Raw genomic sequence first — 17,169 nt, 5'->3', positions numbered from 1 at the left:
AACCTGACCCAAGCCTTTCGTAAAACTCCAAGAACCCCCCCCCCCCTGCTTATTTAGGTACATCCCATCCCAATGAAGCCACCTATTGGTGAATGTGGAAAGATCCAAAAATGTGATACCGAGTCAGGAGCAAATTTCCAAGCAATTTCTATTTCTTTCCCCAACACTCCCTAATAAACATGCAACAAAAACTGGATTTCAGACAAACTGAAATTATTATTTTTCAAACATGAGAAATTTCAAGACACTGAAACTAACTTTTCATATTAGTTTCCTCAGCAATCTAAATAATGATGTAAAGAGCTTTCACAAATACATGAAATAAAGAAAACTTCATTAGAATCTACTGAAAATATATATCCTATGTTCATTGAGCATTAAAAAAATGCCCTGAAGCTGTACTTACCTTCTTTCCTTAATATAGCTGTAATAATGGCCAGCATTAGCCTGGCCACTATGAACGATGACACCAACGAGCTCGTAGGTACTGTTCCCTATCTTCTGGTTCATTGCAGATGATGGAATCATTTTCTCGTTCAGTTCATCTGCTTCATGTTTAAGTGAATCCTTTTCCATCATACCCTCAATGGTGTATGGTGCCATATCTAACTGCCAAGGAAACTGAAAAACCAAAAATTCAACAAATCGAAAAAATTATATAATAGTTAAATGACTCATAAAATATAACATTTTCATAAGTTGATGCTTTTTAGATTTAGTCAATACCATGTATTTGCAAAAAGATGAACATATCTGTTGAAGTATATGATTGAAAAATTGGAAAAGTGATTGCACAAGCTGGGTTTTTCATTCAGTCTCACTACAGTGTGGTCAGCTGTTTCATAACATTCCAAACAAAAACCACTGAAAATTAATATTACAACCAGGGTTGGGTTTTTGACATGATAAGCGTGAAAAACAGGTTTAAACTGTCAAAAACCTAAATGAATGCTTTTTGATAATGTTTGAACACGATAGGTATATAACATGATGATAAACTTCCTTTTTGTATATTACAACCCAATTTTTAAACATTAATTTATTACCATAATTAAAATTAAATATGAATTATAATTTGCAATTTTGAATTTCTCAACATAAAAGTCTAGAACACATAAAATATAATTTTGTGGTTCATTTTATCTAAGCTACCGATTACCTGTGTTCAATTTGCTAAGTGAATAGAGCTGCTTATTCAAAATATGTTTGATAGTGGCATCACAGAGTTAGGTTTTAGACTTCAGAAACTATAAATCAGTATTAAAACAGTAAAAACTTATTGTCAATGTTGTAAAATAGTTTTTTAACCTGATAGATATGCTAAATAAAAAAAACCCTTACTTTTAATGTAGATTAAAGGGTTTTATATTCAGAATTATAATTACTGAGAATCTATTTTGATATTTTAAATTTTCTGATCTGCCCAAAATTTTATTCCATACAAAAATTCTCACGCAGCATCTGTTATACACTAATTAAACTAATTTTTTTCATCTTAAAATTTCTTAGTGCTCAGAGTGTATAAATTCACAGAGTTTTTAAGAGTATTTTCAACCGAAGCAGAGCCAACAAGACTTGATACTCAAAGTATTTGTTTTGCGCATTTAAAATTAAATACAGCTTCAATTGGAAAACCATTGCATTATAAATGCTAGTAAATATACCATATCATAATGCAGAAGCAAGAATAACTAAGTTTGACTAGGTATAAGTAACAGGAGTTTCTTTAGTGTCATTTACAAGCTAGCATTGCCAAATTAAATGATACAACCTCTGACAATAAAGTTCGGTGAATAGTCCTGCAACATTAACGTAGATGAAATGTTAACGAAAGTTACCTTACTGTCCTTCGAAATAGTCACCTCCCATTACTATGCACCGCTGAGATCTCCTATACATGTCCTGGAAACTTCGCAAGAAGTCTTCTTTTGGGATGGAGTTCAAAAGCCTCGTCAAGTTTTGTTGGATGCCAGGAATATCGTCAAATCTCTTTCCTTTCAAAGCGAGTTTGAGTCGTGGGAATAGGAAGAAGTCTGGAGGATTTAGATCTGGCGAGTATGGTGGATGTTTAATTTGCACCACCCCCTTTTTTGCCAGGAACTCTTTGAAGATATTGGCTGTGTGAGGGCGAGCATTGTCATGAACAAGAAACCATGAACCTTGTTGTGTGTACTGAGGTCGTACCCTGCGTAGACATTTCATGAAACGGGTCAAAATTTCAATGTACCTTGCAGCATTCATCCCCATTCCCTCAGGTAGAAATTCCTTGTGGATTTTCCTGTTCATTTTCCTGCTCTCAGTTAAGAACCAACGCACTAAACAAGCACTTTGTAAAACAAGTCTTTCACGGAACACAAACGACGCGCAACTGAACAACGGTGGCAGCAGATAGTCAACACCTGCTGCTATGCATGTGCAGTGTTTTGCTTCGCCAGTGTTGCCAGATCGGCCATTCTGACTTCATTCACCGAACTTTATTGTCAGAGGTTGTATTTTAGTTTTACAATTTAGTATTTTGATCGCTAGATATGTGTCAATGTTATGCACACAATAAGAGTATCTCAGTGATTTATCTACAACAGAAATCAACATTACTTATATATGATGTAACGAACTTTTTTAAACACTTATCTGTTGTAAAAAGAGTACACCTGGTGGTTTATATCAAAGTACATATATAAGCAGTTGAAGAAATTTTAGAAGGTCAAGAATCATCTTGAATCAGAGAATGTCAAATCATTCCATAGTTCTCCTTCCAGTGTTTATGGTATGCTTTATTCAAATTGTATATTTTATAAGGAAAAAATACCATTTATATTTTGTCCAAAATAATTCTGTAGAGAGTAGAAAATTATTTTAGAATCATATTAAATATTTATTCCTTGTATAACATAGTCACTTTGAACATTACATGCAATTAACATGTGCATTTCCAATGGGAGTTTTTATATTGAAAAGCAATATTTGAGGTTTTTGACGTGACAGTTTAAATCATCAAAAACCTGCCAACCCTGATTACGACATTCACAGATTATCGTAATCTGTGAATGTCAGACTGATGGTTGTTTTTAAGCAACTATTTTGCCATTGACTGATCAATATCTCCACCTTAGTAGAAAAATCAAGAAGAAAAATAGAGCTCGGTGCTCAGTACTTCGCACCAACTGGCAACAGCAACAACATTCACTACCAGTTTGGGTGATACATTACAATACAGATCCAATACATCATCAGACATACTCTTCCAAGCTATGCCAACTAAAATTTAACACATTCTAATTATATGAGAGAATAATCGCAGTCAGTAAATTGAGTCACAGTGACAGACAAGAGATTAAACGTAGTCGAATAAAACAAAACAGAAAAGAAACTTATTTCTAAGCTATATGATCAGTCACTTCTATTGATAAGTTTGTAATAGATGAGCTGAAATTGGCTACAAGATTTTCTAAATGAAAATTCAAGTATATCATTGTTGGCACAAAACAGAAGACTTTTTTTTTATCTTTCATTTTTGAAAAGTAAGCTCTAAAAATTCATCTACCTTAAAATAGTCATCAAACTTCAATGACCGATTTGCTTCCCAATCATAATCAAACCTTTTCAGCTGAATAACTAGAACTGGAGGCAATGTTTTTATGCATGTCCTTTTTATGGCATTCCTCTGCAAAAAAAATGTGAAATTTATTTTAATAAAAAGACTATGCATGTGACAGAAATTTAATATCGAGCATAAAGAATACACAAAAATCTAATAATTGATCTAATCATCTTTTCTTCGTTCTCATGAGTTTTACTTAGCGTGTTATTTTTGGGTCAAATTCTGCAGTGTTCTCTTTTTTTTCTAGCACACGTTGGATTGTGAGATAAGTGGTTTTTTTTACTATATTGCTCTCAATTTTTTAAATTTTCGTTGTGTATTTTCGATCGACTTAAATTTTTTTTTCTCGTTCGCATTTCTTTTCATTGAATTTTTGCCAGGTCTTCTCGCTTCTCTGATATAAATTTGTAGGCTTTTTGGACGTTAGGGTTAGCAAACAGTGTATACTTTTTCCCAGGTTCTCTCAATAACTTTGTTTTTCCTTCCACTTGGGCCTATAGTTGTAGTGTTAGTGATTTGAGATAGTTAGCTAATTCTAATAAGTAAAAAATTTACTTTGTAGCTTAATACTTTTTTTAGAGGGTGTTGTATTCTTTATATACATACTTATTTTATTCTTCGTGATTTAGTGTTGAGCATTCTATTTTAAGTAATTTTTTTGTACAATCTCTTACGTATATTTCGCATAGTAATGTATTTTACATTATTTTAATTTCCTGTTAACGTTTTTCATTTTCCTATTTTTAATTATTATTATCTAGCTTTAGCAATAGTGTTAGTATGGCTCGGCCTCGACTAGTGTTGTGTAGAGCTTGTGACGGGAGGTTTCCCTGGTCTAGGGGTATAGTAGCTGATAGTTTCAATTGTAAAGGGTGCTTGGATAGGAAAAGGCTGAAACTCGAGGTCGAAGCTTTACGGGAAAAAGTTAGGGTGCTAGAGGGCCCGGTTATAACGGAGCCTCTGGTCGTCGAGCCACCTGTTGATGAAGAAGCAATCACCATGAACAACGACAGTTTAGAGGGCGAATGGGCGGTCGTGGATGAGGTAGAGGGGGATAGTGATAGGGGTTTAATCATCGTGATTCTGTGATTAGGGAACTTGGGAACCGAGTGTGTAGGGATTTTCGGGGTTTCGAGCGCTGTTGTCTTCCTGGGGGGGAAAGATTGGCAATGTTTGAGACGTTTTTCATCACCGAAAGTTGCCCTTGCGGGTGATTCTGTGGGTGGGAACAAATCAGGTAGGAGCGAATATTAGTGAGTCTCTATCAGAGTGCCGGGATTTACTATTATCCGCTAGGGAGGGAGGTTCAGATGCGGCAGTGATTCCAGTGCTGCCAAGGGGTAGTGGGGGTATAGGAATAGGATCCACCAATTCAATATAGGCCTGAAGGACATTTGTTCTTCACTTGGGGTCACGTTCTTGGAGCTTCCCACATTTACCGATAGGTGGCTTCGTTTAGATGGGATCCATCTAAATAAGAGGGGGGGGTCTGGGGGGTTTACGATAGTCTTAGGTCAGGTTTTTTTACTCCCAGACCACGTAGTCGGGAATGCGGGTTAGTTAATGATAATCACAACAGTACTGACGGGGAATCACCCACCTCTGACTTGGATGGCTACTTGATTGACACTAAATTACCGGGAAAATTAAAATGTGTGTTAATAAATGCCAGGAGCTTGGGTAATAAGAAAGATTTTTTAGAAACTATGATAGTTGTGGAGGGCCTGGATCTTATAGCCATTACAGAATCTTGAGCAAACGATGGAGATGAATCTTTCATACACATCTCCGGATACGATACTTTTTTGAGAAATAGATCTGATAGGAAAGGGGGTGGAGTGTTGATATACGTGAAATCCTGTTTGAAGGCTAGAGAGTGTAACGTGCAGAGAAGTGATATTGAAACCATATGGGTTGAACTTGAGAACAAAAGACGTCATAAGCTTATTGTTGGGGTTTGTTACAATCCACCGAATAGGGATCAAAACTACATCGCCAAAATGCACGATGAAATTTCCTACATGTGTAAGCGAAAGAGGGTTCTCATACTAGGGGATTTCAATTACCCAGGTATTGATTGGGAAAACATTTCATCTCTTTCATCAGTATGAAAGAGACTTTCTTAAGTTGGTGCTCGAAAAGTTTTTGTATCAGAAGCCACTAGGGGTACAGCTATTTTGGATTTAGTTCTTACTAGTTCTGAGGATCTAGTTGAACATGTTTCGGTGGGGGAAGAGTTTTCTTCCAATGATCATTGTATCGTCAGATTTCACTGTAACTTTTCCTCGGGTAAGGTTGACAACAAAAGACTGGTTCCTTGTTTCGGAGAACTACGTTTGATGTTTTGAGAAGAAGGTTAGCGGAAGTTTTCAAAGACCGGTTGGAATCAGTAGGGGTGGTAAGTCAATGGGAAAAATTTAGTACGAAGCTGTCCTCTGTTTTGCACGACGTCATACCCTTTGTTCGAAAAAAGCGTGTTTGTACATCGCACCCTCTATGGTTCACGGATAGCGTACGGAACCTTTATCTTGAAAAGAAAAGAGCATTCAGAGAGTATAAAAGTGGACGAGGTGACCTATCATTGTTTACTGATAAAAGAGGACTGTTGAAGAAAGTGATAAAGGATAGTAAAAAGGAAGTTGAATCTAGGTTGGCAGATAACATTGGCTCTGACCCAAAATCATTTTTTTGATACGTCAATAATGGATGTAAGGGGACAGTTGGCCCCCTCTCGATAGGAGGCTCTAGGGTAGAGAGCAATGTAGGCATGTGTAGTGCTTTCAATGACTTTTTCGCGTCGGTTTTTAATGGAGATAATGATATTCGATATACGGGTGTTGCATGGGGTAATAAAACCTTCAACGATATTGAAGAAGAAGACGTGGAGGTCCTAAATCTTCTAAGAAATGTATGTGCAAGCAAAGCACCAGAACCACATGATATCTATCCCAGGGTCCTCAGGGAATGTGCTAATGAATTGTTGGGGCCAGTCGCACAGATATACAGGAGTAGTGTTGCTGAGGGTATCGCCCCAAGAGATTGGAGACTTGCTAACGTTGTTCCGATATTTAAGAAGGGTAGTAGAGAAGCGGTGTCAAATTATCGTCCAGTGAGTTTGACGAGCTCCCTCTCGAAAATTTTTGAAATTATCATCAAAAGGCAGTTTGTGAAGTGGATAGACGAGAATAATGTATTGTCGGATAATCAGCATGGGTTCAGGAAGGGGAAGTCACGTGTAACTAACCTCATTTGCTTCTATGATCACGTGACTAAAGCTTTGGATAAGAGCAAAAATGTCAACGTTGTTTACCTTGATTTCCAGAAGGCATTCGATCGGGTCCTACCTGGCAAACTCTTGAAGCGTTTACATGAGATTGGAGTTGGGGGCAACTTGCTGAATTGGATAGAATCGTGGTTAAGAGATAGGTCGCAACGAGTTATGGTTAACAGGGAATTCTCTGGTTGGACAGACGTCACAAGTGGAGTTCTTCAGGGAAGTGTCCTTGGCCCCATACTTTTTCCACTTTTTATCGATAAACTTGATCAGGGTATCGATGGGATTACTAGCAAATTCGCAGATGATGTGAAGCTAATGGTCACAGAGGGACATAGACTTGGTTGAAGGGGTGCAGAGAAGAACTATGTGTGTCCTTATTGGCACACGGGGCCTGAGTTATGAAGAGAGACTTCATTTTTTGAATATGTTTACATTGGATGAATGCAGGTGTCGAGGAGATATGATAGAAGTGTTCAAAATTTTCAATGGGATGGATAGGATGGGCCATGAACTTTTTGTACACTGCCAATCTACTGCTTTTACAAGGGGACACCAGTATCGATTGGTGAGGGACAATGCAAGGCTATGGTGTCACAGTGAATTTTTCTCTAATAGGGTTGTTAATAAATGGAATAGCTTACCCCCGGAGGTAGTAAATTGTAACACAATTGACACGTTTAAAAAGAAATACGATAAACATGTTGGGGTAAATCAAGAAGCTATCCATTCTTAGAATAAGACAACCATAAGTATTCTTTATGGGCGTTGTATAATATTTTATCATGTGTATATATTGTTTATAATTTGTGTTAATTGCATTTTTAATTGGGTTGCTGTATTTTTGAAATATATGACATCCATATTCTCATGGGCATCTTTTTATCAGCCACCTCTTAAGGCATTTTGCCTGTTGTGGCGTTGTATTTGTATTTGTATAATCTCTTAGATAAAACATTGAAAGCCCACTAGAAAAGCATCAGCTTTCAATTGTTGATGATTACACTATATAACTTACACACTTATAATGGTCAGCGGTTTACACATGGGGGTCCAGTGCCCAATTGTAGAATTATAACTAAATACTATATATAAAAAAAATTATGTGCAAAAGCACCGCTGCAGTTGGTAGACTGCAGTAGTAGTAACGCTAGGATTTGACAAAAAATTGTACTTGTTACATCTCTTGATGGGCATATGAAAAGTTGTTTTAGCTCTTCTGCAGTCCAGTAGATAGCATTGCTCTTGCATCGTATTTACTAGTACAGTAGAACATCGATTATCCGAACACATCGGGACCGAAGGGTGTTCGGAAAATCAATTTTGAAACTAATTTGATAACACAAAGGAATAAATTGAAATTCAGCAACAAAAACCTTAAAATAATTAAAATTAACCGACTTCTTCTGAAAAGTAAATGAAAAAAAGGCAGCACATCACAAAGGAAAAAAATGAATTCATCTTGCTTATACGACATTTTGCCATCTCATTCCGTAATATTTTAAACATTAAAAATTGAAGCGGATCAGTGTTACGCCACGATTCTAACCATGCGAGACATTTTATGAAACCCTATTTTGCCTCACTGTGCGTTATTACATCTGCCATTGGTTCATCTTCATCACTTTCACAGTCATCCTGACAACTTGATAGTTTACTTTCATAATTATTTCTCTGTCATCCAAAAAAATGTTAGCCTGGATTGTTACTATCAATTTTCAACCACTGTGACACATCCTTTCATGACAGGACTGGAATACAGGGAGTTCCTGAAACATATCTAAGCATTCTTTCGAATCTGGAAGATTTAAATCGTTTTCAGTGGTTACATTGAAACCATGAAAATACGGGCATAACTCTCTAAACCTTTGCGAGACTAGTCCATCTGCTGTTTTCAAACTGGATGCGAAATTTTCTATTTCATCGCAATTTTTTTTTAATCACTGAGGGTTGTCACACCTAGTCTGTATTCAGCAGCAAATTTTCACCGTCATCTGCTTTCAATCTTTTCACTATTTCCACTTTTTTTCGATGTTTAAAACAACACGTTTTCGTTTTGTCGCCATTCTGCACTTGAGAGAGACGAAAAGTGTTGACACTGTTAAAACTAATGATTGAAAAATGTCTGTTTTAAACAAGCTAGGAAAGATACTCCCCCCCCCCCCGCCCCAAAAAAATCGTGATAAGAACTGTTTTGTTGTCAAGAGAACCCTTTCCCCCTTTCATTAAGGCACACCCACAGGATTAAGGGGAATTCGTAGATGAGAAAAAATATGCCAGCTAAATCTGCTCCTATTCAAGCGTTTGTTTGCCTGTCAATTGTTTGTAACTGCACATACTGTACCCAGATCCACCATTGTTTACATCTACAGCTCAAAGGTACTGCATGTACAATTGTTTGGAAGTGGATTATTGTACAATAGAACAAAGCTATCGAGTTGGGTGAGAACAGGATTCAAGTTCCAAGGAAATACTAAGTGTTCAGCATCGTTGACTGAAAATGAGTTAAGTTGAAAAGGTGTTCGGTTGACTGAGATGTTCGGATAATCGATGTTCTACTGTACCATAAAAGCAGACATGGCCCATTGTCTGTCCCATGAAGGATGTAAGTACTGTACCCCAAAGGGTTAGGCCATGGTTTATTAGTATTGGTTACAATGTCCTCCATTTTATTTTGGAACATTCTCGCTAATAGATGGCTGTAGTTTCTGCTGCTGTAAATGGAGGTCCACAACTAAGAGTATTTGGGAACTGTGGGTCTATTTCAAAAACCTATATAACTGGGAATTTATTTATTACAATATTATAAAATTTATCAATGCTTTTCTCACTGAATAGATGGGCATCGTCAGTGGTAATAAAAATGCCCACTATTCAAGTTGAAATGCCAAAGTGAGAATTCTTACTTAAACTCAACACACTAATGGGACAAAATATTTTTGTTCAGATATAATGCATATCTTTCCATAAACTTCACAGGATATGGTTCAAACCAAATAACAAAGCATACATAACAAGTATGAATTGGTTATCAATTTATAAACTGTTATTTTAAGGAAAAGGAAAACTCATTTTAATGATATCAAAAAAGTAAACTCTTGCACCTTTTCATGGCACTTTTCACAGAAGTAAGCATTCTGGCCTTCCAGGAGCTCACCTTTTACAAATTGATCTAAAGAATCTAAAAGGCTGTGACTTTTCACTGGCAAATTAAGAGCCATGAAAGTCTCTTCCCGTTCATACCTGTAAAGAACATAATGAATAGGGGGGAAAGTTAACAATTGATATATTCTAACATATCTGGAGATACAAAAACTTGCATTTAATAATAAGATACTAAATCACATTACTGACCCATATGTTTCATCATAAGTATGGTAAAATTTCATATATTAAAATTCAAAAACTTCTCACCTGTGAGGACATTCTTTGCATATTTTCTGGTCAGAAAATAAACCTTCATATTTCATCTTGAACACTGGGTCCCATCTACTTTTCATCAAATGCTCATCTATCTGGTCAATGAGATGAGTGAAGAATTCAAAAGCATCCTGCTGCTCCCTAACGTTGATCGGTTCACCCCACAAGCGAAAATGCCGCCAAAAATTCTCTGGAGTATGGTATTCCAAACGAGATTCCAAAAGATGACCAAAAACCATTTGGAACTGATAGAACAAGCTAGAATATTTAAAACAGGGTTGGTAAAAACCGTTTAAAAAAAACAAAAAAAAAAGTTTTTTGTTTTTAATAGCATTTACATTAAAAACAATAAAATTTCTAAAAAATCGTTAACGCTTCGCTTCTATTATTAAAAATAAAATGTTTATTATTGTAACTAGCTATAATACCCGGCATTGCCTGGGTTTTCTTCAATGAAACTTTTTAAATCATGCGATATCTCCCTCTTACTTTGAGGGACATGCAAACCATTTCTAAGTTAACCAATATGGCGACTTCCAGCGCGACTCATGAAAGAAACAAATCTAGATTTAAAGACACGAATAAATGAATATATATATTTTTCCTTTTTTTAAGGCCACTAAGTATTTCGATTCCCCCCCCCCCTACTTTGAACTTGAAGTTATCCATCTGCCCCTGTTTCAGCTTCCAAAAATGCTTAATTAAAGCTGTGGAGTTTCTTAAAAATTAATTTAAAATTAATTATGGGCCTAACCTAAACTACATGAATTTATGCAGTTGAATATTAAAAGACAATACAGACACATTTTCAAGCTTGAGAAGATGTAAATAAACAGTTGAAATCAATGTTATTTTGCATGGATATCCAACTCAAAAGTAGGTCCCGATAATTACTTCATATTTAATCTCCTGGGCTTCGTATCTCTAAGCGAACTCAATATTTCAAAAATCGAGAATTCAATACAATTTTTAAAATTATTGATGTGACCCACCAAATTTCTGCATTTCTAGAGTAAAATCAGCAATTCTAACACTGATTTTTATGGGGTTTGTCTGTCCCTCAAAAATGATGCTGATGATGATTCTGATGTCTATTCAAAAAGCTCTCATTACTGGGAGTATTGAAAATGTGGCAAACCATTGCAAAGGCATAAACTATTATACATACACAAGAAGTGACAACCATTGCAAAGGCATATACATATCTGAAATGCATTGCTAGGGAACCACGTCAACCAAAGTAAACGTTCCGAAATTGATTGTTGAGACCCAAAACCATTGTTGCCCGACAGTGTTTTGCTCGTTTGGGGCATTTGCCCTGCTCTGACGAAATTTTAAAGTAGCTTATCGTGCAAGTCTGGTCCCATTTCGTATACAGTCGAATCCTGCTTTAACAAATACCGTTATAGCGAAAATCTCGTTTTAACGAACACTTTTCTAATCCCCCAAATAAGTTTACAAAGGAACAATGCTAGGTAACCAAAATGTGTTGACATTTTGTTCTTGAGCGCTATAATTTTAATTAATTTATATACTTTTTGCTGTTGTTTTTGTGGTTTCACGTTCGTTTTTTTTGAGTTTGGAAGTAAATTGTGATATACTTCGAACTAATACGGTCTTTTTACATATGAAACTGGGAGCAAATTGTTCTGTTTTTATTTTAGCCTAGCTTGCAATTGCAGCGTAAAGTAGTGTTTGATATACAAATACTGGAATAGTTAGGGTTAAGATCGAGATGACAGACGAGTGCCCTTTGTCACCTATTGGAAGCAAGGTCTTCAATGGTGAGTTCTACAAGCATTTGGATGAAATGACCCTCCTGTTCACAAGAGTCTGTGATGGGAAAAGGGCAGAGGCAGCCGAGAGAGACCGATTTCTCGTGCTGAGGAATGAAATGATGAAGCTGTATGATGAAGTCCATGTCGTAGGAAATGAACGTTCTTTGTCGGAGGTTGCTATCACTGAGCCGCCGCCTAGTATCCATGAAACTGCTAATATTTCAAAGATTATTGAGATAAACTTTCAGAAGTTTGAGGAACGTTTTAGTAGACTAGAGAGCATTGCCCAGATCATTCCCGGAATGCAGTCAGAGATAGCTAACTTGTCAAATGCTATGCGCTCAAACGTGAACTCATCTAGAGCAAACAATTGTGAATCATTGCCAGAGCCTGTTGCTACCGCTTCGTATGCCCAAATATTGACTGATACTTTGAGGGGAAAGGAAAATTTGTCAAATAACAACACGTTTCGGGCAGTCCACCCTCGCTTGAAAGTGGATGATATTAATCAAGTACCACCTGACCGTTTACAGCGATCCAACGTCGCAACTGGGTCTGATCGGCGTAATGAATTCAGAGTGGGAATGTCTACGACGTCGCAGGTGCGTGTAGTGCCGACGGTTCGCAGACGTCGGTTGCTGGTTAACAGATTTGCTCCAGAGACATCTATCTCGGACGTACGTCGCATACTGCAAGACACGCAACTCGAGTACGACTGCGTTAAGCTGAATACAAGGAACTCAAACAACTATGCATCTTTTGTACTAACCACTGTCGATAGTAATTGGGATTCATTGAGTGATCCATTCCACTGGCCATCTGGTATACACATCAGAGAGTTTTTTGGTATTCCCAGATATCTTCTGGAGGATCCGGCTGGAGATTGTACTATAACGGAAGCATTGCCCGGTCAGAGGGACACCTCTAATCAACAATGACTGTACGGAGAAGAGTCATCGTCAATTACTTCAACAAATGAACACGCATCCGATTCTGAATCAAGAGTTACAGGTATATTCATGAACCCCAGAAGTATTGTGAATAAAATTGACGATTTGCGTTGCTGCATTCAGTCATACGAGGTCGACATTCTGTGTATAGCAGAGACTTGGTTACATCAATCAGTTTCGTCTTCCTTGATATGTCTACCAGGATACGATATTTTCCGATACGACAGAGAAACTACTGCGGGAGGAGGTGTATGCATTATTATTCGAAGCAGCCTGAAACCTAAGCTGGTGAACGTGCATAATGGAAATCAAGATGTTGAGATAATATCGGTGGATATAAAAAGCGGAAATAGGAAGTGCAGGCTTATTACGGCGTACGTTCCACCAAATAAAGCATGTAATTTAGATCATTGGTGTGAGTTTTGGAGAGAACTAAGGCATTACTGCTCTGCGCGCTTTCCGGTGATTTTGGTCGGGGACTTTAACATGCGGGGAATCGATTGGATAAACGGGAGATTCTCGTCTGAATTGGAGTCACAGTTCATGTCAATATCAGCAGAACTAGGCCTTGTTCAGTTGGTCGATTTTCCCACGAAAGGGGAAAACTTCTTAGATCTTATGTTTGCTACCGATCCTTCGGTGGTCTACGACGTATATGCACTTCCACCCTTCTGCAACAGCGATAATCCACCGCACTTGCCGATACACTTCTCATTGCATATTACAACAGGATTAGATTGCCGATCAACACTAAACTATCACAATGCAGATTATCCAAGATTATCAGCTATTGTAAAAGATCTGCAGAACCAAGTACTGGCTGGAACTATCTCAGCTGCGGATGCTTTGCCAGCTCTATTTCTGCGGTCTCGTGAACATGTTCCCCGTCAAATGAGATTTAGAAAAAAAGATAAGGTTTTACGAATGCTAAACAATTGGAAATTGCATGCTTGGCGTCAATATAGATCAATACCTAGTCAAACCACTAAAGAACAATACAAGGTCATGGCTAGGAACTATGCAAATTACGTCCAAGAGAAAGAGAGTTTACATCTCCTCAACCTCTGTAAAAATCGTGATCGGAACTTTTTCCACCGAGATGTCCGCAGTAGACTTCGTGTATCCCGGGACATACCAACGCTAACTGTGAATGGCACCACGATAACGGAAGATTATGAGAAAGCAAACGTTTTTGCGGACATATTTTCTGGTTCATATAATTTCAGTTGTTCCGGTTACGACTATCGTTATCAAGGCCTTATGAATGATCATCCCTTCTTTCGTGACATGTTCAGCACTCAGACGATAAAAGCCATTATTGCTTCTCTTCCTGGTCGATCATCTCCGGGTCCTGACGGAATACCCAGTTGTTTCTACAAACGTCTTTCAGACCCGATATCTTCTCTGCTTAGCTCCATCTTCACATCCTTCTATGACTACGGGTCTATCCCATGCTCTTGGAAATCTGCAGTTATTAGTCCAATTTATAAGAATAAAGGCTCCAGGGCAGATCCGAATAATTATCGCCCGATATCGTTAACCGATATATCCTGCAAAATTTTCGAGAGATGCATCGTCAATCAGTTACTTCCATTTGCCGACGATATGGGCTTAATCCCCTCAGTTCAGTTTGGCTTCATTCCTGGCCGCTCCTTACCAGTGCAGCAGTTGATTTGTCATGATATATGGGAGAGTGCTATAGACTCTGGACAAGAGATTGATGTAATTTACGTCGATTTCCAAAAGGCATTTGATAAAGTAGACAGATTGCTACTACTGAGGAAGCTAGCTTGCATGGGGGTTCCGGATAAAGTTGTGAGGATAATTCAAGAACTGCTGTCAGACAGAGTTCATCAGGTTCGCGTAGCCAGCGTCATGTCTAGAGAATGTCAGGTGCCAAGCGGAGTTGTCCAGGGATCGGTGTTAGGCCCGATCTTATTTACTTTGTACACTTACGATATTACTCAGGCTGTGTCACCCATCTCTCTATTGCAATTCGCTGATGACGTGAAGTTGTTCTCTCCAGTGGAAAACACTAGGGGCTTAAGAATTGCATGCCAACAACTTTTCCAGTGGAGTTGTCAGTATAAGCTACCTATTTCATCATCAAAAAGTGGATCAATGCATTTAGGTAGACGCACCGATCCTGAATATTACCAACTAGGTAATGAAACGTTACAGCAATTGGATACATGCGTGGATTTAGGTATTGCAATGAGCCGCATTCTGGATTTCACTGATCATTATCATGGCATAGTCTGCAAAGCTAATAGAATTTCATATATGTTACGTACGGCATACCGTAAGTGTGATGCGCATACGTTGTCATATGCTTTCTGTGTGTACATTCGCCCGACCCTGGAGTTCTGTTCGCAAGTATGGAGCCCTTACAAAATCAAGGACATACAGCTCCTCGAAAAGCCACAGAGGTCGTTTACTAAACGAATACCTGGCATGAGCGGTCTATCTTATTGCCGGAGACTTCAATTTCTGGGTTTACACTCGCTGGAATGGCGTAGAATCGCTGCGGATCTGAAGATGTGCTACAAACTAGTTCACCAAAATGTTTATCTACCATCGAGAGAGCCTTTCTTTGAGATCATAGACAGGCGAGTTAACCTACGTAGGCATCGCTTCCAAATAAGAGTACCAATGGCTAGAAGGGATTGTTTTTTCCACGGATATAGATGCCGTGTGGCAAGAATATGGAACAGTATTCCATCAGAACTTGTATGTGCCTCCTACGCAAGATTTGCTTCCAATATTGGGGATTTCGACCTGGCTCCGTATGCGAAGTGCTTCCCGTACTGACTATTATTATTATTATTATTTATTTTATTTTTTTTTTCTTTTCTTTTCTTCCAGTATAAGTGCATTTCATGCCTTCTGGGGTTATTGTAAATAAATAAAAACCTGGAATTCCTTTATAACGAAATTTCGTTTTAACGAAGTGATTCCTCTGGTCTCTTGGTGTTCGTTATAATGGGATTCGACTGTATATGCAAAATTTGGCGACGATCGATCTAAAATTGTAGATTTGTATAGAGAACATACAGACACACAGAAAATCAATTTTATATAGATTAACACAATTCCCATATTAATTAATCTATAAATATTTCCTACATTCTAACAAAAACCAACTTTTGCAATTTAGTTATTTTATAGCTTAACTCAAGGAAATATTTTGTGCTTAAGAATTCTTAATGTTATTATTAACCCTATAATAAAGATGTCCCCCCCCCCCCGGTTACTCTTTCAATATGCAGGGCTCCCACTCAAAACATGAGAAAAAGTAGGAAAGCGCAGGACTAAAAAGTAGGATGGGGGAGGGTAACCCCCTTAGACAACATAATCATAGCATAATGGAAAAAAATTCCTAAAAAAATATTTTTAATTAAAAAAAAAATTTAGTTTTGAATTAACTTTTTTTCCCCTAGCACTATTTCAGTCAAGCCAAAACAAAATGACAAATGACTTGTTTACAAAACCAATTTTTGGCCAAAACAGTGCACTAGCAACCTTAGATAATTCTTTGCTGTCTCTCCTCACATATATCACATTCTTTTTTGGAGTCTTCCAAAGTGAAGAGCTTGTCAACTCTCTTCGACAAGGCACAGCAAATTTCGAAGACGTAAGTTTTTTAAGAATGACGCACCTTCAAGACCACTTTCAAAAGCACAATGCAAAATGTGTAAATTACAAGATTCTACGTAAATAAGGCAAGGTGAACCAGATAGTTTTACTGTGTTGTTCATCATTTTTAAAATTTTACTGTTTTGTTCATATTTTACTGTTCAATGCCAGTGCAATCATTTTTGACAAATGGAGCACTTCCATTTCTAGCTCTTTGCTGAGCATTGTAAGTATTGTTTATGCCTCTTCATGGCTTAAAAATACAGAAGACAACTGAAACTGAATGCTATTGGGTAGCATCAGAATCACCAAACCTAGAATAGGCATATGTATCCAACTGCTTTGAAATGAAAACTGTTGTTTCACCTATTTGCACCATAATTTTGAATGATGAAAGTTACTGTCCAAGACCATGAAGTAATAAATACAAAATCATTCTTCCATCCAGACAGAAGTTTTTAATGACTACTATACTTGTTGAACCCTCAAACTAAGCAAATGAAAAATTAA

The 17,169-nt window shown here is 37.5% G+C and overlaps 1 protein-coding gene across 2 annotated transcripts in view; it reads right to left on the bottom strand.

Annotated features, from left to right (window-relative positions):
* The window catches only part of LOC149085974 (ubiquitin carboxyl-terminal hydrolase 24-like), a 212,670-nt gene that overhangs the window by 85,225 nt on the left and 110,276 nt on the right, over positions 1–17,169 (bottom strand). For both annotated transcript variants that reach the window (XM_089232271.1, XM_089232272.1), the window contains exons 40-43: positions 10,290–10,553; positions 9,980–10,118; positions 3,545–3,664; positions 407–621 (exon numbers count right to left, since the gene is read on the bottom strand). In XM_089232271.1, the coding sequence (XP_089088397.1) occupies positions 407–621; positions 3,545–3,664; positions 9,980–10,118; positions 10,290–10,553 (738 nt within the window). The remainder of the gene's footprint in view (positions 1–406; positions 622–3,544; positions 3,665–9,979; positions 10,119–10,289; positions 10,554–17,169) is intronic.

This window comes from Pholcus phalangioides, unplaced genomic scaffold, assembly GCF_987345545.1.
Source record: "Pholcus phalangioides strain wild (caught in Gottingen) unplaced genomic scaffold, Ppha-v1.0 ptg000005l_1, whole genome shotgun sequence".
NCBI classification, from domain to species: Eukaryota; Metazoa; Arthropoda; class Arachnida; order Araneae; family Pholcidae; genus Pholcus; species Pholcus phalangioides.
The sequence above is the reverse complement of the archived record's forward strand: the minus strand, read 5'-3'. Positions and strand labels throughout refer to the sequence as shown.